Source organism: Ambystoma mexicanum, chromosome 7q, assembly GCF_040938575.1.
Source record: "Ambystoma mexicanum isolate Mex_15411 chromosome 7q, UKY_AmexF1_1, whole genome shotgun sequence".
In the NCBI taxonomy this organism is placed as follows: Eukaryota; Metazoa; Chordata; class Amphibia; order Caudata; family Ambystomatidae; genus Ambystoma; species Ambystoma mexicanum.
In genome coordinates this window covers 35,021,605-35,048,416 of record NC_090941.1, presented here as the reverse complement: position 1 = coordinate 35,048,416, position 26,812 = coordinate 35,021,605, and the positions used below count along the sequence as shown (strand labels likewise).

The 26,812-nt window shown below is 44.1% G+C and overlaps 1 protein-coding gene across 2 annotated transcripts in view; it reads left to right on the top strand.

Annotated features, from left to right (window-relative positions):
• The window catches only part of PHEX (phosphate regulating endopeptidase X-linked), a 1,520,886-nt gene that overhangs the window by 1,149,427 nt on the left and 344,647 nt on the right, over window positions 1-26,812 (top strand). For both annotated transcript variants that reach the window (XM_069639233.1, XM_069639232.1), the window contains exon 14: window positions 11,160-11,263. In XM_069639233.1, the coding sequence (XP_069495334.1) occupies window positions 11,160-11,263 (104 nt within the window). The remainder of the gene's footprint in view (window positions 1-11,159; window positions 11,264-26,812) is intronic.

Here is a 26,812-nt window from a genome sequence, read left to right as displayed (position 1 = left end):
AAGAAAAGGCGCCACCCGAGGAAGGGTAATGTGTATTCTTGCCCCCTGTTTCAGCCACCTGATTGGCTGAGTGCCCTTCACCAGATGCAAAAGATAATTTCACTGCTGATTTTCTTGTTCACACTAATGAGAATGAGTAGAGGAGATCAAGGTTTCACTCAACAATCAGTGCATCACAGGGTGCTTCCAACTTAGGAATTTACCTGACATGGAACAACTTTTTGTTGACACTGGAGGCGGAGTTGGCCCACTTGACAGGTTCTGCAAAGGTGAAGATTCCATCCAGACCTCCTGCAAGAGCACACACCCAAGGCCTAGCTATAATGTTTAAGTAAAATATATACTGAGACCTTTATTGCTTTGACCATCCACTTCACATTTATGTTGCTGACTCTTGAAACTAGCTACACATGGGAAATAAAATTAAACAATTCATGTAATTTACTATGATCATTTAATGGGGTAGCCAAAGAAATACATACATATGTTGGCACATTTACCCACATTTTCACATTATTAGCATTAGATGGATTAAACCCATGCTAACCCTTTAACTTTCAAAGGGCATATAAAGATATGGCATTGTAAATATCTCCTTATTATGTATGCAAAGGTCCTTAAAGTTAAAGGTGCATGCATAATATGTGGGGTGTGGTGTGTGGGTATACATTAGGGTAGGAAGGCATGAGGGGGGCTGCGGGGTGTCTCCCCCCTCATTAAAACAAAAGTTGAAAAAGTAAAGAGTAGATTTCGTTTTTTCAGTGAAATGGATTTGGTGAAATCTCCATGAGGTGAAATATTTTCGAAGACATTACATACATTAATTTGATTAACCATAATATAAAAAATAAAAATAAAAACATAGGTCCTAAATTGGTGTGGATGGTTGATCTGTTTACGTATACGAATTCCAGGCACTACAGCTAAATCATTTAGCTTAGTCGTGGCTAGCGCATCTCCTCACTCACGCCAAAAAAGGAGCAGCCCAATTCTCAAAGGCATCTAAATTAATTCATCTTTTCCCCCTTGTATGCATTTGCGCAAATAAGGATGTGCTTCTGCGCATTTAAATGAGCATCCCAAATTCACAAAATGTGCATTAATGATGGTCTTCCCCCTGCACCTGTACGGAATAGGCGCATGCGGAGGTGCAAATCACCTTAGTGTCATTTATTTCCGACTCTGTCATGATTTGTTTTTGAAGAGTGACAGCCACGGTTTAAACTGCGGCTGTCACACTAGCATTTCCACCTCTCAAACAGCGATGGAGATGCTATTTTATGAAGCATTTCGCACAGACGTCCTTTTAAAGGCCCGTCTCTGTGAAATGTGTTCCCAGCAACAACGTGGGTGGTGGGAGCCTGTTATACATTAGCGCCAGGAACTACATGCAGCTAGAATGTCCAATTTTGCACTACTGTCCTGCCCCTCTCGAAATGCTCAGGTCACATTTGAGAAAAAGGCGACCAGAGCATTTCAGAAAAGAGTGCAAATGAAACAAGTGCACTCTCTGCACTCCTTTCACTTGTCTACATGTATGGCCCCTTATCTCCCAGAAAGCCCTTGGCCTCCAATGAAGCAATTGTTGTCGTAGCCATCACATTTTCACATCCAAATCCTGAGGCCGTCATAACTAATGTGTATGGTTCAGAGTTACACACATTTTAATTTTAGGGTTGAATGTTTTGAACAACTAAACCAGCACCAAATGTATATGCATTCAGTGATTCGAGCATTCAGCCCTCTTATCAAAGACATATTTGTCTTATTTGAAGATCTGTGGTCATTCTCATGATCCCAAAAATTCTCTTTGATGTTTTTCGAGGAAGAAAGAAAGCCCCACTAGTAATATTAATCCCATTACTCTTTCTCTTGTTTTTTTCCCCGAAAAAGTACCCTAGGAGAGGACCAGAATGTCCACCTTATTTAAATGCTTAGGTGAAGGTTTGATAATATGCTTTGCTTAGTAAGACAAGTGCTACATTCTTAATATCACTAATATCCATTCTGGAAGTGATGTGATAAGTGTGCACTTCTGCTAGGCTTCAAACAGGAGCAACATAGCGGTTGGAAGGAGGCTGTTCCCCGAACACGTTCCCTTGCTTCTTCGTTTTTCCAACTATGGGCCATCTTGGAATGTCTGGACAATTTCGGGCTGAAGGTTACACAGTTATTTTTTTTAAAAAAAAGCATATGTGGAATAATGTACTGTGAATTAAAATTTGAAACAGAAACGAAATGGGTCCTCATGTTTTCAAACAAAAAAAATAGCGGGCAAAAACTGGAAGAAAATAACATTTGTGAGACAATTGCCTATCACAACGTCGTGAGCAAATTAACAATTCGATTCAAAACGAAAGCGTGACAACCTGTCAGTCCAATCTCACGTTCCAATTCCCTCGTATTGCTTCATTGCTCATTAAGGTGTCATCGCCTTCTCGTGTCGCAGACCTCTGGGGCCTCAGACATGGAAAAACTGTGGAGACGCAGCATACTCATGGTTAAAAATGCACATTTCTATTGAAACAAGTTAATAAACTGAAGCACTATTGCAACTGAAGTCACAGTTACAGCCCCAATATTTCGCCACCCGAAGTGCCAGCCCGTGATTATGATTCTTATTTGGGCCAGTTTTTAGGGGGCAGACTGGGTCACTTTTTCCCCAGAGTGGGCCAGTTTCAAAAGTTATTAAAATAGTTCTAACCAATGCTACTAAGCAAATGTGCGTTCAAATGCATTATTTGCAACATACGTTGCAAAAAAACACCCACTGGGTAGCATTCAGACTGTTCTGAAAAGTGGTATGTGTGATTGTGTACACTTTTTCATTGGTGCCTGGGCCGATTTTATGTCCCACTCTGACCCCGCTTCATCATGGTTTTAACGTAAGCATACATGACTGCAAGTTTATAGAACCACACTCACATGATTAAGAACTACATCTGCAATATTTCTACAATTTGAAATCATGAAAGATATAGAAAAGTGCCATCAATCATGTATATGCTATTCTTCCAAATGGAACAGCAATTTTCAACTGCAAAATGTCCACAAAATGTGCATACTCGGTAACCCTTAAATGCAGCGGTAGCGCTATTACTGCCACATTTAAGGGTCCCGCCAGATCACGGCCTTGGCGGATTTCCCCCCAGCTTCCCCCCGGCGGTAATAGCGTGATTTTCGCCTATTGGGCCCAATAGGGAATGAGGAATTCCCGAATGAGCCCAATGGGGAATGGGCACTAACCGTTCCGCCAAACCCGTGATCCGGCGCTAATAGCGTCGGGGGGTTTGGCGGTAGGGCTAATAGCGATACCACCGGCGTTACCGGCCAAATCGTGATGAGACCCTTAGTATGAATGGATTTAAGGAATACAACAATGGAGATGTACACACTTATAAAAGTCAAACTAAGTTGTTGATTAGTTCTCCCCATTTGTTCACAGCTCATTCTCAGATGTCCATCAGTGTGTAGCCAGAAACAAGGTGTTGATCACATCAGTAGCACAGAAAACGTGTTTCCCTCATTTGTCTCCACTTGGGAAAATCATTATAGTCTAATGTGTGGCGAATCAACAAGATAAGTAATCAAGTAAATCGTCATATGCTCACAATTAAGTGCATAGTGCACAAAAGAGGACAGGAATGATCAATCCCAGCTCATTCAATAATTGTTCTGCAAAATAGCTGATGTAACAATTCATTACAATCCGTTGATTTGACAGTTCCACTATGCCTATAGATATAAGCATCCTTAATACATTTTTATCAAGAAATAGTCATTATTTCTTAAATATCTGCTCCACGCTCATCATCATATTCACTTTATTAAAGGCAACAAGTTCAAAAATGAAATGCCTTATCAAATCTCTGATTTCACTCGAAACTCCGGAAATAAAGTCTTCGACAATATTATTTCCTTTCTGCATTCGAGAATTAAGGCAATAATCATGTTATAGATACAATAAAATGTACTATTTAAATCCAGGCATTGTAAACACTACAACACTATCATATACTCAATTTGGCATATAAATGTGGTGTAATATGAAATATATAACTACCCCAACTTTAGGCAAAAATAAGGGAAATGCACAGACCTATCTGTGATGAATCAACTTCCGGGGCACCAGTGGTCCAGGGATATGATATGATAAGGCATTTGTAAAGCGCCTATACACATGTGTTTCAAGGCGCGATGCGGAAAGGGAGGGGGAACAGAGGGAAGACAGAGACAACAATCCTACTGGGAAAAAGTGTCATTCAGATTGCGCAAGTGCAGCACGAATATAGGTTTATAAACCCTCAATCAGCCCCATACCTCTAAAACACAAGAAGGTTTCCAAACAGACCTCCCACACCCAATTGGCCCAGCTCCTGTATGCCCTCAGCACTTGCTGGCACTCCCTCCACCCTGGAGGTTTGCACTTACTCCTAACGTGGCTCCTGACAGTGTAGCACTCAACAACCCCAGCCCTTCATCTTGGCTCTCCCATGAGCTTGGACTCCGCAGCACTCTCCCCTTCTACCCTCTTCCATGCAGTACTTGCACTTTCTGAATACTCACAAGGCATAGTAGGTTTGTCCTTTCATTCGTTTTCCCCACTGTTCTTGTTAAATATTGTATTTCCCTCCCTTGTTCCTCCCTCTGCCCTGTGGGCACTTTGAAGGAGTATTTTTCTTACTGTATAAACGCATAAGAAGCAATCGATAAATAAATAAAATAAATTGGAAACAGAAGTCAATTATAAACCTCCTTATTCAATTTTGGTAACCTAAATGGAACGGCAGGCTTATCTCCGAAAGGTTATGGATCCTTGGTTAGTTGCAACGCAGCGAGAAATACAATTATTACCCAATGATAAATGGGACTGTCCAGTCAGGGTTGTATAGAACATACTCTACTTTATTAATATCACAACTGACAGTGGTAGGAAACAGGATGCACTCTGGATACTGACAGGAGGGTAGACATAATTAAAACAATTGAAGGATACTCAGGTTCAGGACAAATAGAGCAACGAGTTGTAAAATGTCACTAGAGGCCTTCAGAGAAGGAACAGAGGGACAGAACCACAAAGTACCTTGTGCTTGTGCTTGTTGTTGTTCCTGGTCTCCAACAGGATTGAGTCTGTGTCAGGGCGCTTTGCGGCTTCAGGATGGGAGACAGCTGTGGGTATCAGGCAGCAGGCAGTTGAGCTAGCGAAGCTGGATGGATCGATGCAGGCTGGCCTACACATCAGCTCTGTGTCAGGAATCATTGTCTCATTGCTGGTCAGTGGTTCTGAAGCACTGGTCCAGTCATCTCTGATGACTTTAGTGACTGCAGTGTAACAACAGTCAGTGGTGAAGTCAGCTGCAGCTCGAGGGGCTCGAAAATGTCCTTAAAGGGTGATGTCGGTAGACGCTTGTCTATGCACTCCTAGCTTCTACAATGGGCTTGTGTCGTCCTTAATAGCAGACCGCCCAAAGCTAAGGAGAGTGTTGCAGGAAGCTGTCTTGTCCTTGGTTTGGTTCAGAGACTCTCTGGCACTTCCCACCTAGGAGGCTCGCAGCAGAGCCTAGCATGGCACGCTGTGTGCTGGCTGGGTACCGGTTATCGAGTTGCTGGAGGGTCCTCTGGATTTGGTATCTCCCTCTGTTCCCTGGGAGATGTTTAGGGGAGGGATCTTGCTTCCCTCTCAGAGGTCCTGACCTTTCTTCACTGCGGAAGATGTAAGGCAGACTGTACCTTCGGGCAGGATCCAATGATGAGTTATTCCTTCTGCTTTTGGTGAAGCCTTTAGATGATCTGCCAAAAGAGGGGTATGGCCCTCTTTCAAAGACAAATGGACCACAGCAATTGTTTAGGTTAAGCCCAACTTAATGAACCAATCCTGGGTCCCCCACAACAATCAACTGTATGCGGGAGGTCATAACTAGAGCGCTTTGCAACAGAAAAGGTAAAAGGGGTGAAAACATGTACTACTAAGTTCCACCCATCTTCCTGTCTGTTGTGGATCAAAGGCTCTCTCTAGTTAATGGAGATCTCTGTGGTTCTTGATTAAAGCAGCAGGTCTCCCTTGAAGCTGCGGTTAGACCAGTCTCTCTGGCTTCCCAAACCACATTCTCAAACCTTCACGCAGTCCCAGACATCACATTTCACTGTCAATCGATACTGAGGGTGGGAGCTGGCTTGAGGTGGACACAGTGCATATCCAAGGTCTTGGAGTTTCCTGTCTCCTTTGTTAGCCTCTGCAGCCCGGCCCTGTGGGGGCCTGTTTGAATTAAACCCTGGTTAGTATGCAAATGCTACCAGCAGCTACAGGGCTCAACAAAAGGGTAGGGCGGATCCATGCAAACTTTGTTAGTTTATTAGGCTGGGTATGGCAGGTGGAAGGTTGGGACCTCCCCCTTCTGGAGATGCATTGTTTACTCCACATGTCTGATCTCAGCTAAATATTCGGGTGCTGCACCTGTAAACTGTGCCCACCCAGAGTACACAGGTCTATGAGTATGTCGTGCAGTGAGCATAGGAAAATGTGTGTGGATTAGCTCCACACATTTTCCAGAGGTTGATCTACCATCATTCAATTTCATTTAACATTTCAAAAAAGCTCAGGTGAGCACACACCTACCATGCAGATGGTCAAATTCCTCACACTAATGAAACCATTTGTTACTGTAAAAGGTGCAACCCTTAGCTAGCATAAAGTCACTCCATTGTTTTAGTTAATGTTAATGTAAAATATATTTTAACCATGCACTATCACCACTGGAGTGGTCCCCAGGCGCTCTGGTGGATGTGAAAAGGGAAGAAGGTAGTAAGGTTTGTAGGACTGAGCGGGAGAAGGGCAAGAGAGTGGTTATGTGCTGTTGGCAGCCTCAGTTCAGTTTTCACCGTTCGCTGAGCTTAGGTGTGCTTTTCAGTTGGGAGCCGTCATGTGCGGTTGTGTGTGTTTTTTTGTGCATTAGAGGTATGGTTGTGTTCAGTTAGCGTTTGAGATGTGTATGCAGAGGGGTGAGATTGTTTAATGGGTTGGTTAGTGGCATCACTGTTTAGAAGTGACGCATGCTAATGTTCACAAATCTGTCTAGATGCGACGCAAGCTAATCTTCACAATTCTGTCTAGATATGAAGCAATGTGAAGCAAGCTAGTATTAGAGTTGCCTAGATATGACTCAATGCTAATCTTCACAATTATGTCTAGACGTGACGCAATGTTAATCTTCACAATTCTCTCTAGATGTGACACATTGCTAGTCTACACAATTCTGCTTAGATGTAATGCGAGCTAGTAGTGCAATTCTGTCTAGATGTAATGCAAGTTAGTATTACAGTTGTCTAGATACAACTCAATGCAAAACTTCACAATTTTGTCTAGATGTGACGCAAGCTAATCTTCACAATTCTGTCTAAATGTGATGCAAACTAATCTTCACAATTCTGTTTAGATGTGACGCAAGCTAGTATTACAGTTCTGTCTAAATATGACGTAATGCCAATCTTCACATTTCTGTCTAGAATTGACGCAAGCTAATTTTCACAATTCGGTCTATATATGATGCAAACTAGTATTACAGTTCTGTCTAGATATGACGTAATGCTGCCTGCCTGCTGAATGCCCTTATGAATGATTGGCTGCCTGAGCCTAGCTGAGAAGTGTGAATGAGACACAAAACAGTAAATCTGGGGACCTCTGACTTACTGGAATTGTTCAGAACCTGAAGTCGAAACTTGATGCTTACCTTGAAGTACAGCTGGATGAAGAAGGCTCTGCTGCTGGTTTCCTTTGACGCAATCCGAAAGCTGTCATGACTCCAGAACTGATCCAAGAGAGGACCTGGCTAGGAAACCTCTTTCTCGAGCTACAAGGTAACATGATGCACCAGCTACCCTTCACCAAGGCTCTCTGGAAGTCAGTCATCGAAACGCTGCCGACCGGAGATGGGGACCACCAAGGAATCTGAAGCAAAGCACCTGGACATTGAAGCCCATCGCCGTCGACGACCATCATCATCGACCGGAGCTGCAACGCTCCATTGCCTAAGACACTAGAAATCAAGGACTCCCTTGCTCATCACCGTCGACCACTTTGTCCCACCGGAGAAAGTCAAGGTCACAGCTGAACCAAGGAGAATCCCCCGGTGGATTTCCCGCCACCCGAAGTCCATAAAGACACTGACGAAGATCCGTCAGCCAGCCACAGTTGAGTCCGGATTACTGACACCAACCGGCAATGACCTGACGACCTTGCTGGGCCTACGTTCTTAATTTACTCTTTGCGGCAATAAACTATCATTGTTGAGGTGCACCACATGCCTCCTCTTCGCAGGACATCCACGACAGATCGTCGGCGAGCACCTCCAGGACCGAAGCTGCTGCCTTATCACCATCGTTCACCCTTTTCTCTTTGACGAATCTCCACGATCTGTGGCTCCTGCCTTAAAGGGGGTGCACTCAAGAAGGACCCGTCAACAACCTGTCCTCGAACTCTGCTAAACCAGGCACATTAGGGTAGTAGAACATTTATAAAAGGAAATAAGACTCTGCTAAACAATATATGGACTGGGCTTGGGAATTTACTTTATTTACAGGTTGCCCAGGTGGAGGGACCCTCACACAGAACTGTGCCTAGTGGTAGGGGCCCGGTATTCTGTCAACTGGTTAACCCACTTGTTTTGCTCCTATGTCTATTGTTGATACCTTTTTCTATTGATTTGTATGCCATTTGAAACTGTCAGCTGTTGGTGCGTTTTAATGGAATCAAGAGTAATTGTGGTACCACATAGAGATTGTACATATTTATCATTATAGTATTGCCTGAGCACAAAGTGTGTTATTGTGTGTTTATAACTTGTACCTTTTTTATATAAAGAACTTTGGTATCACTAACATAGTGTGTGGACATTCCTTTGTGGAGGCTTGGGGACTACACTGTACTTAAGAACCAGCCTGCACCAACTTCTGAGAGCTTAAGCCTTGATTGCTCGTCCAACGTTACCAAATAGAGAATCTTAGCTGGGGTGCTCTGTGCTTTTACCCTGCCATATAGAGGGCAGGAGTACTGTCAATAGCAAACATCCAGCCTTTTCTATATTTGTCCTTTATGATCAAGATCTTGATGAAAGATGTGTCAATGCCTTCTTAGTACAATCATAAATCTATTTTAACTGTTTGCTATTTGTGTTGATCAGTCTAAATTGTACTGGCTTCTGCAATAATAGGTGTTAACAACCTTTGTCTGTCTGCTCCAGCCTGGCCAGGTTCACAGTCAGTTTAATATAGCGTCTACTGTAAAACCGTTGTGACATTTCTTTACATATCCTTTCATATTCAATACCCGGAGAATAATTGCTGCTAGCCCTTAGAAATTCTGCATATGGCATGACCGTGGTATTACTAGGAGGGTGGCCTGGATTTACATGGAACATCCTTTTGCTGGCTGTGAGTTTCCAATACACCCTTGTCACTAATTGAAAATATGTGACCTCCATCTATGAACAAAAAAGCCAATTGGTTTATTATCGATTGTAGCAGTGAAATGAAGGTTTGCGATATTCCTAACTCGTCATTCCATTTACTGTATTCATTGTATGAAACAAATTGTATTCTTAATATGCCATCTGTAGGTTAGCATGTGCATTGCCTCCATCACAATACCCCTAACCAGCAGAAACAAATGATTATCACATGCAAAATAGTTGATCATTAATTTCAAGTAGCATCCTTATAGGGCAGGGGTCTTCTACTTTTGCTCGCCAGATGTTTTAGACTACCATTCCCATGATCCTTTGCCATTGACTATGAATATGAAGGGTAGGGATTATGACCTTTCCTGTTGGGCAAAATAGTCTTAATAGGTTTTTGTATGCAAATTGCTGCATGGCTAAGATCTCATCTGAGTCGTTTATTGAAGTTTACAACAAATTCACATCGAGGATTACAAAAGACTAACTCTGTTTCCAGAACATACTAGAAATCTGGTTCCGGCAATCATGTGTATCGTGCATGTCTGACGGGTGTTTAGTACCAAAAAGATTAATAATCATATCAATTAAATTGGACTTTGGTTATATCAATGAAGTGATACAACTCACAGTAGGGGTGCCTTGTGGGTTCCGAGCTAACTTATGGGCCTTCAGCAATAATAGAATGTGGGAACTCATGGTAATTTAACTAACAAGTATTGTTCTTCAACATTATTTATAAGCTCTGCCTCACACCACCACAAGTCTGTTAGTAGTGTCATCAGCAGAAACTTTATAACAAAACTGGTTTTTAAATTGATAGTCAGTTATTTTTCCTGTCCACAAGTACAACATTTCCCCCTTTATCGGCTGGTTTAACAACATACACCAAACCAGCTCTGAGAGACTCTACGGGGTTTTTACGGGTTTGCTTGTTACCTGCCTTACCGTTACCGGCACCCAAAATATCCCTGTATTATCGAGATATTACGGGTACCGGCAATGGTAGCAAGGTCCCATTCCATCAAGTCCCTTAGGACTTGATGGGATGGGAACTACTGAATCAATGGCACCGGCAATTGCAGTGCCGGTAATTCAGTCATTTCTCTGCTTGTGGGAGCCTGATCTTCCAGCAGGTCAGTCCTACCGGGAGATCCGTGGCCCCCACCAGCAGACATGTACTTTGCCGGTCCAGTAAAAATGATGGTGCTGGAATTACCTGCACTTTGTTCCGGCATCTTTTCCAGCTAAGCGAAGTTGTAATGAAGCCCAAAATCTTTTATTTCAGAGTTTGCTAGATTGTTTTTGTCTCTGATAGTCCATTTTATTTTTTATCATTGCATCTTCAAATTGGACTACATATTCGTCATTGATATTCAAGGGGACAAAAATAGATTTAGGTTTAACACCACTGCAAGATTTTTATGAAACCACCTGTATTTAAATTAACAGTATTATTAACATCTCATTCCTACTACAAATGTATGCTCTAATGGTACTTATATGATGTATTTATAACTTCTTGGTAGATAGTTGGAACATGTTCATCATTTTAATATCAACAAGACTCCCATTTATGAATTGTTTCCAGTGTGTTGTAAGTGAATAGCAAATGACTGGAAGTTATTTATGTAATGCTGTATTCGTGAAATCGTTGATTAACTGTATGAACAACTTGAAGACTGACTTTAAATGTTTTAATCTATTCAGCTACAGTTCTCAGAAAGTGATTATTTTGGAAATGTACTACAGACACTGAAGCATGTGTCCCAATCAGATTTTCAGTGGCTGAGAAAAGAGGTTGCGAAAACAGAGTAAGTACAGGATTACTTTGCTAACTGTAATAACCATGTGAAGTAAACAAGTTCTTTGGGGTAGCTTCCAGATGGAAAGTATTGGTTTAGAAACAATGTCGAGCAAATAATCAATTCGTTTGTACATTGGAAAACGCACATCATCATTGTAGCATCATATCACTGTGGCAGACTCCCCTATAGATCATTAGCCATTTTTGACATTTTATATGTGTTCTGCGGTAATGTTTTTATGAATTCATTTATAAAAACTTTAAACTAAATACGTGGTTAGATTAGCTGCAGCAACCCATGGATGGAAACATTCAAAACAAGACTGTTGGGCATGAAGAGGTACAATTAGTCCCCAAATTCGTCCATACGTTCTTTAAAGAGTTAATTTGACATTGGAAGTGTTGTTTGCATTGCAGTTAAGTGATACATTGCTCCATCAAAATGTTAGATTTTAACTCCTCATCCCTATTTCTTTTAAACCATAGTCTCAACAGTGGTAATCTTACATAGAGTGGCAACCATTTCACAGTAAGAATCCAACATGTTGAGTTTTGGAGCGATGCAAGCTGGTAAGCACATTTTCGACTGTGCCCCAGTAGGGATTTGGTCCCAAAGTCAGTACAAACAACTGCTGAGATGGTTGACAGGCTGCTTTAGTCACATAAAGGTCCAATCATACAAAGGCCACAATATTCACAGCATTGATTTTCATGCTAAAAATATGTACCTGTTATCAACATTTGCACTATTAGCTGAGATGAGCTACTGTTAGGTGCATCACAATAACTTGCATATCGGTGAGCCATCTTCCACACAGTTATTTCATTTTCCCTCCATCGTAATACTCCTAAAAGTAAACTAACGGCAGCTCTCCACTCACTCCACAATGTGGTGCTAGGTGCAAACCACAGTGTTCATGAGTACCATTTTAAGACATTCCCAACATGTTGTGTTATCCACTGTTCTGAATGGTAGGCACACAAAGACATCAAGAAAAAGGTGCCAGGCACATAGTGATGTACAGCGCTGTGCTTAAACTTTTAAATGCTGGTGCACCCTTCAGGACTGCAGCATTGATAGTGTAGCAGGTTGAAAACTCGACTTGAAAAGAACTAGCCTTGGGAGCTGGGTTTTCACCCATCCATCTGTGTTTTTCCTTTGTGAATAATTAAGACCTAAACATTTTAAAAAACAAAAAAATATTATTTGATAGAAATGTGTGTTTTGGTTTGCAAATAGGTTAATAAAACAGCATTGTTTGTCTTCTGGGGATGAATGTCAAAACTGTGATTGATCGAAGAGCTATTTTTAGTGCTCCAGGTCCCAGAGTTGTGCACAATAGAAATTTAAATCTTAGCCATAATAAGGTCAACTAGGTAAGAAGCGTATAGGCTTTTATTTCGTCTAGTATTTAGTAAATAGAACGTCCTTGTTAACATGCCCCATACACACATAGTTATAATGACCAGAGATGTAGACTTAGAGAAAATCAAAGAAAAGGAACATTGGCCTCCTATGAGGGCTGAATTTTGCAAGCATGAGTTTGGCACATTGCTGGATTATAATGCCCGAGTTTGCTAGTTCTCCTATGAACTTTGGTCATCTGGGCGGTTTTGAATGCTGTACTGGATAAACATGTAAGTTAGGCTTCATCCAATTCCCCTAGACTACCATTGCACTCCCTGGGTCTGCATCACTCTGTTTTAAGAACCTACTTTATACTAACAGTTGTGTTTACACTCTGAAAAACAGTCCTTCATTCGTATCAAATAAAAAGCATTAAGTACATTAGGAGACACATTTCTATCATGCTATTTATTCATGTTTGTTTCCCAGTGACAGTAAGCTATAGTTGTTTTTGGGCCAAGATTACCATCTGCTTGCATCTAGCAAAACTCAAATGACCACTGGGAAACAGCATTGGTTCACCAAATGGCAATATCTCTGAATTTAGACAGATGGAGCCATTCTCTAAATCGAAGTAGTCTCACTAGTCAAGGCATGAAAACGCATGCCAGGTTTAAAATACTCTCCATTGCCTCTCAGCTATAGAATGCAAATCAAGAGTTTGTCAGAGTTTATCCTGACACACAGTGATCTGACAAGCTATGATTATGCTTTTGTGTATATTTATATTCTCTTGTGAAAGCTTCACAACCACAGTAACTCGTTTCTTAATGTGAATGATCATGGTGTAACATGACCTATACATATCCTACACATGAAACAAGTTAATAGCAATATGAGCAGGGGTACAACAAATAATGTTACACCTCAACCAAGGAATGAAGACACTCCTGGGGCTGAGTGCTACTCAGTCGAGGGTTGCTGCTACAAACAGATATTACTTACTACCATATACAGAATGCATTTGGTGGAGCCGATCACTTTAGGGAAAGTTGATAATCCACACTGAAGACATTATTAGCCAAGCAAGTCAAGAAAATGTTACATTGTATGTGTGTTGTGCTGTATCAAATAAGTATACACCTCAAAGTGACTTTCATCTAACAAAGGACCTTGCAGTGTATTTACTGGACCTCGATCAATATTGTTTAATAGCACCTCATGCAAAACTGCATGTTAGAGATGCCATCAAAGTGTGATCAACCACTAATAACACGTTGGGCATGACGCATAGTGATGGGTGTACGTAAAACAGTGATGCTTAAAGACAGCCATATTTGCACAACCATACATTGCTGACAACCAAGGGCCCAGAGTATGATGTAAGTATATATTTGGCTCTGTGGTCATCATGGTTAACGACCTATTGCAACACCATGGTCAATGTCGGTGTAGGTGTGTTCAACAAGGCACAGTAGAAATGAGAGTAAATACATGCCTACTGGCTCCCTTGTCAGAATCTATAGGTAGGATGTCTAGGCAGAACTATGTGCACTATTTGGGTGGGCTCTCAACTGTGACTCCTCTTGAAATTGCATTGATGGGTGGGCTGGAAGTTCTTGAGGCGTAGTAGGAGCTTTTTCACACTGGCAATAGTGGTGTGAAAGGTCTGACCCCTCTTGCCTTGAGGCTGTGCTTACCTTGAGGTTATCTACTTTGGGGATGGCCATCAGTGATGACGGCACTAGTCATGTACAATTCTATTCTAACTTTATGTTCTTTAATTTACAAATAAAACAATGATCTCTTTTGATGAAGTCTCTTGTTCTCTTTCTTGATCTTAACTTTTTCTTTATCAGATGGTTATTTCTATGCATATATATAATGTCTTTGTTTCTTTTCTGTATACTATATTTCACAGTTCTACTTTACTCAGCATTCCGAAATGCCCCACAGTTCTTCTTCACATGGCATTCCCAGATTCCCTTTCTTGGAATATTCAACTAGTCTGTCTTCCACTGTGGTTACTAACTCTTGCCATGTGTTGCCATGAGGGTTCTCAGCTCCACACAATTTGTCTTGTGAAGTGTTATACCACAACTTCCAATTCACACTTATGCTCTGGTTCAATCTCTACCATTCTCAGCACTTCCTGTTCTAATCAGTTCCCTTTGATTCTCTTGCGTCCTTTCAGGGCCACATGCTTTCTCTGGCATGTGCCAGAACCACCTCTTCCAGTAGAGACCACTTCTTTGGTTTGCTCTCTTTCAGCATCACATGCATGCTTTGCCGGGTGATCCAGAGCCGTAGGTTCTAATGAACTCTGATTTTCAACCTTTTAGCATATGTATTGGTTTCCTTTTCTGTGCATCTTGCATTCTGTTGAGGAGTGTGTGGACTAGATCCCCCATCACAACCTTCTTTGGTCAGTCTACCTGCACACTTGCCACATTCCTCATTCTCTGAGTCTCTTGTGCTGCATTAGGGAGTCTCTGCCCTACAGCTCTCAATGTGAACTGTGTTGATCTAGCTCTTCATACTCCATGTTATTACATATCTCTCTGTGCCTCTTGTGCAGAGTTGTGGTGTGACTGAATGATAGGGCCCAATTTTCACTTGTTGGTTCCAGCACCTTCCTTCACTGCACATTTTTAGTCTCACGCTTTCTTATTGCTTGGCTCTTTCTGTTTTGGTCAGCTCTCACTGGGTCTCTCAGTCTCAGCACTTCGGCATTCTTTCATCGGATTTCTGACACTCTTAGCATTATGGTATGCCCTCACCCGCGATCCATCCAATCACTTCACTATGACTTGCTCTTGCCAGACCTCTCCCTCTCTGTGCTTTGGCATTAGCTCACTGCATCTCTCTCAATTCCAGCCCTTAGGGATCTGTTCACTTATTTTCATTTCATGCATTGAATTTATAAAGTGCTTTTGCCAAAGGACTGAACACAAATATAGCGGTACAATATTAATGGAGACATGGGTTACTTTGTCTAGTTAGATACATGCCAATAGGCGGGCCTCAATAGAGGAGCTAAAAGAATGCAAGGAAGACGTCCGATGGATAGAAAGAGCAAGAAAATTCCAGAGGTAAGGGGCAAGCAGGGAGAAAGAGCAACATTATGGGGGTGTGCATGGAGGTTTGGGGACAGACAAGAGCAAGAGGGCTCAGGAATACAGAGAATGGGTACGGGCATAGAAGGAAACCAAAGTGGACAGATATGATGGGCCAGACCAAGAGTGCATTGGAATACTAGGGAGCGGAAATGAGCTGGAAGACTGCAGTCAAAGGACAGCCAAGCAATAGAGAGTTACACGTTAGAGATAGAAGCTCAAACAGGTAACTGCAGAATTATAGATCGAATTGCAAGAGAGCAAGGCCATACGCAGGGAGACCAACAAGAAAGGTGGAACAGCTCAGATCAGTCTCTGTCTCTTTCAAGATAATCGTGCTGGTCTACTACTTCCTTTCCTTCAGAAACAAGTTCAGTGCCCATGGCTCTGATTAGGCCTCGCATTTCCCCTTTTTCATTTTTGTGTATAATTACCATCCACCTTTTTTGGAGTACTGCAGGGACTCTGGAGGGCTGCTGCTACAACCTTCATTGTATTCTCAATGACAGGAGATACCTGGATAGGTGCCTCCCTCCCTTGGACTGGTGAGCACAACCAGTATGACCCTGCTTTGCCCGTTTATCAGAGCTATGAAGAGTCACTGCATCTGCAATTGGCTTGCATTCTTTGGGGGCTGGCCTGTTTCTCTGCTTGGATGGCATCTAGCTTGTGGCTTGAAACTTTGCAATCATCTTCTCTGCACAAAGGACAACACAGACCTGGGGGCTGCACCAGGGTGTATTACAAGTAAAAGTACAGGGTGTAATGGAGGAGTTGCGTGGACAAGGAGAGCAGTGTGAGGGAGCTCTATGACTCTAAGGAAGGAGAATTAGAATTGAAAGAATTGCCTTTCTCTGTGATATTCTTCATCATGGAGTAAATCCTGCCTGCAAACCGTGTCCAGACATCCTGCTGACCCGGTCGGGGGTCCTTGCAACTGCTTATCACATCTGCTGAGGCCATCTTCATCCCATCCAGGAATAACTGCTACTGAATGACCGGACCACCGCACACTGCTTCACAACCATGACCAGCGAGCCTTCTGCTAAAGATCCAACAGTCTCACAGGTGTCTCCAAAGAGTCAATGATCATCTGCTGTCTGAGGTTGTTGATTCTTCCCTTCAGTGTCGAGTGTCGAGGGAGCCAGGTCCTCTGTACACCCTTAAACCCCTATGTGTTCCTTAAGAAACCACTAGATGTAAAGTTCACTTAACAGATATCCTTGCTTTGTCACAGGTGGTGGACTCTGAGCATATGAGGTCTGTCTGCGATCCCTGAAATGTGTAGCCCTGATAGGCTGTTCTTTCTTTTACAAAAGAAACTAAGTTTGGGATAATGCACATTTTCTCATTGTTTTATAAAAGTGAATTACTTCGTGGAAATTCACTTCGACAAAATAAATGTATGTTTCTTTTTCATTTTTCATTTTTTTTCAAATTGAGGAGATCCTCCCATACCACTAGTTTCACCCTCATGCTCCTACCCCCCCACCGTTCCACCCACTAAACCCTCAATAAATATATTTGTTTACTTCCCCACAAAGGCGAAGTGAATTACCACAAAGTATTTCACTTCGATAAAACAATGGTACATACTCTAAAGACAGGTCCCCTCAAGCCTCTTTCAATTCCCTTTTCAATCGTTCCTTTTCTCTATGGTTGAGCTAGTCGAGTCAACGTGGGGCTGTTTGAACAACTGCATGACAAGGGTTACTTTCCTGTAACCCTGCTGAACACTGTTGGCGAATAGGGCTTACATTTTCAGATTTAGTTAAGACTTTGTGTTCACTTGTGACCTTATAGGGCTTCTGTTTTGTGTTTAAAATATTTCCCCAACTTTCCGAACTGTGAGAGCTTGATTTGCAAAACATTTTTCAGTGGGGGTTTCCCACTGAAAAACACTTTTGTAAATCAGGCCCTAAGTGTTTTGTAGTGAAACTGTATTAAAATGGTATAGCCCATTGCAGATTACCAAAATTATAAATGTATATGTTTAGCTATTCAGTTGTTTGGTTATGCAACGGATTTCTTCAATAATTAGAACACACTTTATATAGATCTGCCTCGACATTCTAATACTTGCCATTTGCTTCTGCTGTTAACTTTACACCACAAGCCACATCCCAGATGTCAAAGTCTTACCACTCAGCTCCGTTACCAAGTGAGACTTTTGTTAAACCATTGAGTGATAAACCCTTGCATGATCAGCCAGTTGGCGTCCCTAACACCTCCACCAGTGTCTGAAAAAACGAATAATATTCCTCATTCCTGTCTGTTGCCTTAAATCTAGCACTTGCCACTTGCTGTATGCACTACCACTGTGTGCTGCCTTTTATTATGTATTTATTTGTATTCCTTTGCTCAGCACTTTCCACTTCTCCCCCTCCCATGCACTTTCCCCTTTCCCTCTCCCATTCACTTGCGCGTTCTCAATGTCACTGGGCCTAGTAAGATCACTGTCTTGTTCTCCCTTGTTCCTCTCCCTTGTCTTGTCGCGCTATGAACACTTGTGTACGAGCGCGACACAAATACAATATCAATATCAATATCATTCTATCGTCCAATGGCTTAAATCAGCTGAAGTAGAGAAGTAGTGACAGGGTTTTATCCACCTACCTATCCAATTCTTGGGGCCCAATCCTTCCACAGTCGGGATCCGGTAGTGGTCACTGTTTTTTACACTATGATACCTGTAATGTATTCTCATACCATTGCAAATGCAGAACTATTGGTACCAGTGTACACATTAAACTCATGTGTGTAATTGGACAACTGGAGCTGCCTCTAAGATGTGCTTGGTCCATAGAGCAATTGCAATGATAGTGTTTATGTGTATCAATTTGACAACCCACACAGTGTAACTAAAACATTATGGGGAGCTAGTGACTTCTTTTTGTGCATTGTAGTATCTTTGCATTTCTATTATGAATGTGAGATTGCATGTGCCAGAATGCAAGGAATGTACCCAGAAATGGATGTGCTTATTCCTAGGTGACATGGCAACTTGAACAGCATGCACATTCCCCTGTGGATTGCACTAACAAGGACAAATAATGTGACTTTATCATGTCTAAGAGGTATGCCTGCTTGTTCACAGGGATTATGCAAATAAAATGTGCAGTGCTGCAAAAAAAGTTACACTTTTATTTTTTCTTGTGAAGCAAGCAAGCAAGCAGTTAAAGAAGCTTAGTTTACCTGTTCTTACACAAATTAATCAATGCACTCCTGTCTGTAGTGGGGATTTGGTTAAAAAAAGAAATCATATGGTCCATTATTTAAACACAACAATTAGCAGTTTTCATGAAGATTCTCAACTGTCCACACAAAAGGGTCACTGAAGGGTGAAGATAAGCTGCTGTGCGACCCATTTGCCTGCTGGCAGCATTTGACTTACTTGAGATGTACAGATAAACATGTCATTGGGAGCATACTAGGAAGCACAGCCATCACTGCTCTGGACCTGAGGCAAACTTCCAACCCGACAGGTCACACTTTAGCTGATACCAGGGAAAGTAGAGGCAGTTATGCATTATCAGTCCACTACACTAAGATAAACAATAAACAAATATGTGTGCTAAAAGAGAATTGCTGCGAGATCATGCCCTTGCTAAAAACATAAGCTTAATGTTAGCAATGAATGAAGAGAGAATGTAAATGTTCAGGGGGATGAAAAGGCACTGCCCATATTGCCGGAGGAAGAGGTCGCCTTCAACCCTTTGGCAGTTATGCCTATGGTTATCAACTCAGTGTGGGATAAATAAACATACTGACTTCCCCAAAGTGAAACAACTCAAGCATCAAGACACAGAAGGAAGGCTGCTTTGCAGTGAGCCAAACCTGACATCAAGACAATCTTATGTAATGGCTTTACAAACCTGTAAGTTCAATGCAGACAGTCCAGCCAATGGCTCACGAGAGGCCTTAAGGTACACTAGGCTCTACATTTGTATACCCGGAAGTGCAGAATCAACGTCCGATTGGAATATTGGGATGACAACATGTCAAACTAGCGCAAATGAAACACTCAAATTACAAACGTCAGGGTTGGTTGGCACTTATAACAAGATCTAGGACCATTTGTTAGAAGTGTATGCCTAAATGTGGTTAGTACACTGTCCTCCTGTTTATCAGCATTGCTATCTATCTATCTATCTATCTATCTATCTATCTATCTATCTATCTATCTATCTATTGATATTCAGTTAAAAAGCTAAAAACATTAGTTGAAAGCACTTTATGTTTAAGCTTACTGTGACAGACCCTCGTATGTCATCTTTTCTCCTTCAGGGGAGCCCCTTCCAATGAGGCCAGGCAGTTGAGGCTGCTACCCGATAGGCCTCCTGGACTATAGTTAGCAGGTGGATCTCATTAGGAGGGAAGCTCCCTATGGGATTAGTTACTAGCTGGGGAGAACACATATCCCAATAGCCCACCTAACCCTAACACACCTTCCTACCTCCGCCCCCTTTCAGAAAAACGTTCCCTAGTGTTCCTATATGTTTCTGTCACACCTTGAGACACTTGTGTATAGGCGCGTTATAAATTCCATATCAAAACATAGCACCAAAATAGGAAGAATTGGGATGAGGAAGAGTGTGGACTCCTCAAGGGACATGTATTCCGTAATAACTAAGATGATGGACAGACCAATTGACTCACTGAAAGACCTCCAGATCAGTACTTTAAAAAGAAAGAAGTGCAGAAGCGTAGAGAGTGCTCATGAGAATGTGAATTAACAGTCTTGTTTTTCTCAAAGCCTGATTGGACAGAACCCATTTAAAACTGAAGCGGGAAACCAGGAACGCTAGAGCAGCTTTCCCTAGAGGAACCACGAGACAGGAAGCAGACCAGAGCGGAGAACAAAGTAAGTCATTGCTGGGGATGCTGGCCCTAAGGCAGAGTTGTCCCTATCCAGCCCACCATGGAGAGACCGACCGGAACCCCGGAGAAGCAGGCATCCAGGCACAAGAAGCAGCTGGAACTCATGGTTGACAGGAGACGCACAGCCCGTGAGGAACCAAATGCTGTAGCGCTGCTGCAGCACACTGAAAAGCAGCAGGGGCTGTGAGAGGCACGATTGAACAAGGAGGAGAGCCTTTCACTGACTTTTAGGTACCTGTGTCTCCAGGATGGTTAATGGACCTTCAGAAGGGCTCCATTAACTAGAAGGGCTCACTGGTGTCCGAACATTGATCAGGGACATGCACCCTTTTATGAAGAGTAACATAAGTCCTCTTCATAGTCAAAGTACCTGGGAGAATAGTGAACCAGGTCTGCAGCACCAAAAGGGGAGAATCCCACAAGTCTGGAACCTGCGCCCTTTTACGAAGGGTCAAATACAAATGAGGGGAAAATGTCCTCTTATTTTATACAGGAGCTCTGTGGATGAGGACAAGCATGCAAGGAAACATATACAAGCTCCACAGACAGGACAGTAAGAATAAGCCCCTAAATAAACTCAAAGACTTGATATACATCACAGCGAAAAGACGCATAGCCATGGGATGGAAAAGCGCCGGAGGCCTAAGCAAGGCCCTTTGGTGGGGTGATCTCAAAAGATGGATTGCCGCTGAGACCGCGGCTTGGGAGACAGCGATTCAGGTACAGCGGCTGGACTCCGGTGATGAGCTACTCCGTTGGGTGGCGTTGAAAGTGCCACTGCTCCACCCTGTGGCCCCAGATAGCACATCGGTCAGTACGGACAGTCCCAGCCCAACGCGAGGTCCAGAAGGATAAAACTGATGTACCTGAGGTCTCGGAGGGAGGGGGGTGGGGCGGGAAAGTTCGGAATGTTATGTTGTTTTTTTTTTTGGATTGTGCATATTGCATTGATTTATCAATGATCCTTGTCGGTCATTATTTGTTGATAAACCAATAAAGATATTTAAAAAAAAAAAAAAGTTCCACAGACACCTACCCAGCTTTTATATTACATGGGGAGAGAGAGAAAGGTCAAAGCGCACGGGATCTCTTAATTAAATCAATTCAAAGATGGTACAACGGGTCAATTACATACAAAAATAACAATTTTATTAGGATATCATCATGAAAGACAGATTAATAAAAACATAGAAGAAAGATAAAACATACATGTCAGTGTTTTTTTCTCCTTGAAGCCTATTAGCAATCGACATTGTCCTATTGTGAACACATATTACATATCCGTTATCACAACAGACATAGGTGCGGTTAGTAACCTTTTATGAAGAGCAGTCCAAGTCATCTTCGTAGCCACAGTACCTGTCAGGATAGTGAACCAGGACTACTGCACAAAGACAAGAGTAACACATGGGTCTGTGACCCGCACCCATAAGATTGGGAGCTCATGTGAACTGTGAACTTTTGAAGTGCAAACCAAGCCTGGGTAAGGGAGGCATTCCCTCCCTGGTAATATTGAACTGTCAACTGTGAAAGAAAAAGAGGAAAAGAAGCCAGGGAAAGGGAAGCATTCCTACTGGCAGTGAGAACTGAATACCAAGGCCTTGGAAGGGTTTGTGGGAAGGGAGTCATTCTACTGAACCTTTGTGAACTGTGAAGCCAAGAGACATCAGGAGAAGGAAGCAAAACCTCCTGGTATTTTATTATGTGAAACCAAGGAATATTGTGTATTGGGAAACCAATCAGAAGGCGGCACTGGGAAGGGAATCATTACCCTGGCACTGTGGCGACATTGAGAACCAAATACCTGGAACAGGGAGGCATTCTCGCGGAACCCAATAGTGAAGCAAAACTATGGTCAATAAGGAATGATGTTTGAGTTGGAACTCTTTCTTTTGAATTGGAACTGAAATTTTACAGCACCACAAGCTGGCACTTCGTTTCCTCGGAAAGGAACTGAGACCTGGAGAAGAGAGTCATTCACATAGGCGAAATTCCCCCCTACGACTGGAACTGTGATTCATTGTATCAAAGAATGGAGTCATTCTTCTGGACCAGGAAGATCTGCTGCCTTTTTCTTATTAGTTACAAGTGTGAGGGATAGAAGTAGGAATTTTGATACAACGGCGGACTCTTTATTTACTTGGACATTCTGACTGATTCCTTTGTTCCTTAGTAGAGGCAGGGAAACCCGTCTTAGAGTTAGGGAGCGATAGGTTTCCACTTTATTTTTGCCTAAATAAAAGTCTTTGGCCCTCATTACGACCCTGGCGGAAAGTAACTGACCCGACCGCCATAGCGTAAATAGCGTTTCCGCCATTGCACGATGGAGTAAAGTGCGGCCAATCATGACCCATCGGGCACGAGCATTACGCCATGGCGGAAGTGCAAAGTCCGCGATGGCGGAAATGTCCCCAAAATGCCCCTCTCCGCCGTCGTACGGCGCCCTAGGTGCAATTCCGCCACCCATCATAGCGGTCACCGTAATGAGCGCCAATCGCAAAATACGGTGACCGTAAATATACGGAAACGGAAGTAAAAACATGGGGCCGGAACGGGAAACAGCACGCCGCACACCTATAAAATCAGAATCCCAACACAACCATTAAAAATCCGACCCTGAGACACATCCCAACCCGACAGCCACCCTAGTCAAAACAAACAAAATGGGAAAAGTAGCAAAAAAAGCGTGCGACCGCAAGCGGCAGGTCCACTTCTCCCATGAGGAACTCACCGTGCTCACAGAGACCCTCCAGGAGAATGCTGCCGTCGTCTTCTCGACGCAAATGACCAGGACGGCACTTGCGAACAAGAAGGCCACATGGGCCCTGGTGGCACAGCGGGTAAGTGCGGTGGGGACCGCACCCCGCAACCCACAGCAATGCAGAAAGCAATGGGACGACTTGCGGATACGCGTACGGAGCATACTATCAGCCAACCGTAACATTGCCACAGCTACCGGGGGAGGATCGGAATCACCCATCAAGTTGACCCCCTGGGAAGAAATCTGTGCCTCCACCATTGGAATGGAGAGCATAGAGGGAGTCGGAGGGATGGAGAAAGGAGTGCAGACATCCGAAGAATCAGGTAGGTGGGCCAAATAAAACAATGCTAAATCCACAATGTCCAATCATGTGAAGTACCATGTGGCCACATAGTGCAACAGAAACACATGTCCAGGAGAACGGCCACATACATTGGCCTGATAGCGCACTTTAAAAGTCACATTAAATACATAAATAATAAAAAATCCTAAAAACACCCTCTACACGTGCAGCATGCACACCCTAACTGCAGGCTGCAAAACAACTGCATCCTCAATCCACACAGAAATGAAACCACCTCCAAGGCCCTGACCCAAATCACCCTCAGGTACCACCCCAATGCATGTGATACATTGCCATTCCAATTTCCACAGACCCATAAATAACGCTCGCCCTCCTTTACTCCACCACAGGGTCCGAGTCAAACGACGAGCTGCAGGACACCCCTACCAGCACACCTGCAAAGAGGGCCAAGACCAACGGCCAAAGACCCTCCACCTCAGCTGCACGGATCAAGACACGGCAGCAGCCCAAATCAAGTGGCAGCACACAGGAGGGGACTTCAACAGGCACCCCAGCAGCCAGCATGCCCACACTAGCAGCACCACAGGTCCCCCCAATGGATGCCACAGAAGGCACTGCTTCTGATGGCAGCAGCACCATAGGTGACACTGCATTAATGCCAGCATGCTCCGACACAGACAACGGTGCTGTCGATGTAGGACCCATCCATGACCTGTCTCAATCCCCCTGTTTGTTTCATCCCCTACACCATGAGGATACCACGCAGGGGCACCCACAAGACGACGACTGGCCATCCCCCACAAGCCCTGTGGCAAGGCAACATGAGTTGATCAGCCCCTCTGGTGACACCACCGCAAATGGCCATGGCACAGCAGAGGCAACAGTCCCTCGACCAGGTGATCGTGCAACAGCAGCAACTGGCCACGCTCCTCAAGGACCATGCTGATGAATGTGGGGGTACTAAGGCAGCCATAGAAACATCTACTGAGACACTTAGGGCACAAATGGAGAGAAGCACCGAGAGCCTGAGGGTACAAATGGAGAGAAGCACCGAGAGCCTGAGGGTACAAATGGAGAGAAGCACCGAGAGCCTGAGGGGGGAACTGCATGCGACGTCCAAAGACGTATGTGCTGAACTTGCCGCTGTGCGCCGTGTGCTCACTGAGCTCTCACAAACCCTTAGGGACATGCATGGACGTGAGCAGGCAGAGACATCATCCGTTGCAAGTTCCGTCCAGGGCAGCCCCCAACGTAGATCTGGGAGGAACCTGCGCTCCACAGGCAGGGGTGCCCCTGATACCCGGAGAGGGGGCTTGCAATAGCGTCTGCCCACTGACAATGAGCATCTTTGGACACTGGTGTTCGGGGGGGAGGTAGGAGGGTGGAGGGGGGGTGTTGGGCTTTCTTGGGTGGCGGGTCGATGGGGTGTGTAATATAATTTCACATATGCTATAAACATTTCATAATCATCCAATGAGACGTGTGGACATTGATCTTTGTGTACGAGGCCTTTATAGGCGTACAGTCCACATTGTGCATGTTCCAGACACACACAGTGCCACAAGTCCCGTGTCCATGTATCAGCCACCAGGCGTGAGTGCTAGAAGCATGAATCTATGATACTCTGACGAATTTCACGGGCCTCCTGTGCCTCGCGGACTCCCTGAGGTGCTGCCACATCCCCAGCCTCATCATGACCATCTTCAGGTGCGTGCAGTTCTGCGTCAGGGGGCATGGGCACATTTCTACGTACGCACATGTTGTGTAGCATGACACATGCCATGACTATCTTTGCAACCTTCTCATGGCGGTACAGGAGTGCCCCGCCAGACCTGCTGAGGCAGCAGAAATGAGCCTTCAGTAGGCCGAATGCCTGTTCTATGACTACACGGGTACGTGAGTGGGCATGGTTGTAGTCCTCCTCATGCTGGTCCTGTGGGTTCCGGAGTGGTGTAAGGAGCCATCTCTTCAGTGGATACCCGGCATCACCTGTATGTGGACAAGAAAGGATGTTTGTGGAATGACATTGCTACGTACGCATCCCCCCCCCTTCCTGCCAGGTCATTGCTGCATCACATACCCCACATTATCATGCATGGAATGAGACTCACCGAGTAGCCAGGATCTGTTCCCTGCGTGTCGCTCCATGTAGCGTGGTATTGTAGAGTTCCTCAAGACCATAGAATCATGGGTTGATCCAGGAAATCGGGCACAACAATGTGTAAAGATCCTGTTGGAGTCACACACCATCTGTACATTAAGAGAATGATATTGCTTCCGGTTGCGGTACTGGGCCTCCATGGCATGTGGGACAACCAATTCCACATGGGTGCAGTCGATGGCACCAATGCAACCCGGTATGCCGGCCAGTGCATGGAATCCAACTTTTGTGTTTGTAATCTCCTGCTCTGAGTGCGGTAAAGAGATGTAGTCGCCTGCGTGCTTCAGGAGGGCATCGAGCACTTGCAATAGTGTCCGTGAGAACAGTGGCTGTGAAATGCCATGCAACTGTCCGACTGTGTGCTGGTAGGTGCCTGTGGCCAGGAAGTGGAGTAAAGACACCACCTTCAGTAGGGGTGGGATGGCGGTTGGGCTATCTATCATGCTGACAAGGTCAGCGTGTGTCATGTCCACAATGGAGATTATGGTGTCCCGGTCCAAACGGTAGAGGGTGTGGATCTGCTCATCAGTGAGGTTGAACGGATGAGCTCGGAGGCGTGGGATTGCGGGCTGCCTGCGTGGTGGTAGTGGCTGTGCTGGTGGGCCTTGCTGGCCCTGCCTTGCCCTCCTCCTCCTCCTGCGTCTCCTCTGTGCGGCCGGTTGTTGTAGTAGTTGGTGTTCGTCTTCTTCTTGAAGTTGGAGTACTTGCAGTGCTATCAGGTCCCCCAGGCCCAACATCGCTAGTCCTGCCGGTAGCATTTTGGAGTGGGTGTGGTTGTGGGAGGGGGTTGGGTGTGCAATTTATGTGTTTTCAGGCTGTATAGCCTCCACCTGTGGTGATTCATTCCACCTGTGCCAGCTGCAATCCCCTTTGGGCGAGCACTGTACCGAGGTTCACCGACGGGCGGGGCGTCCCATTTGTGAGTGAAGCCAGTTGCCATTTTCACACACTGCCGCACTACATGGATGATTTTGTGATTTCGAGC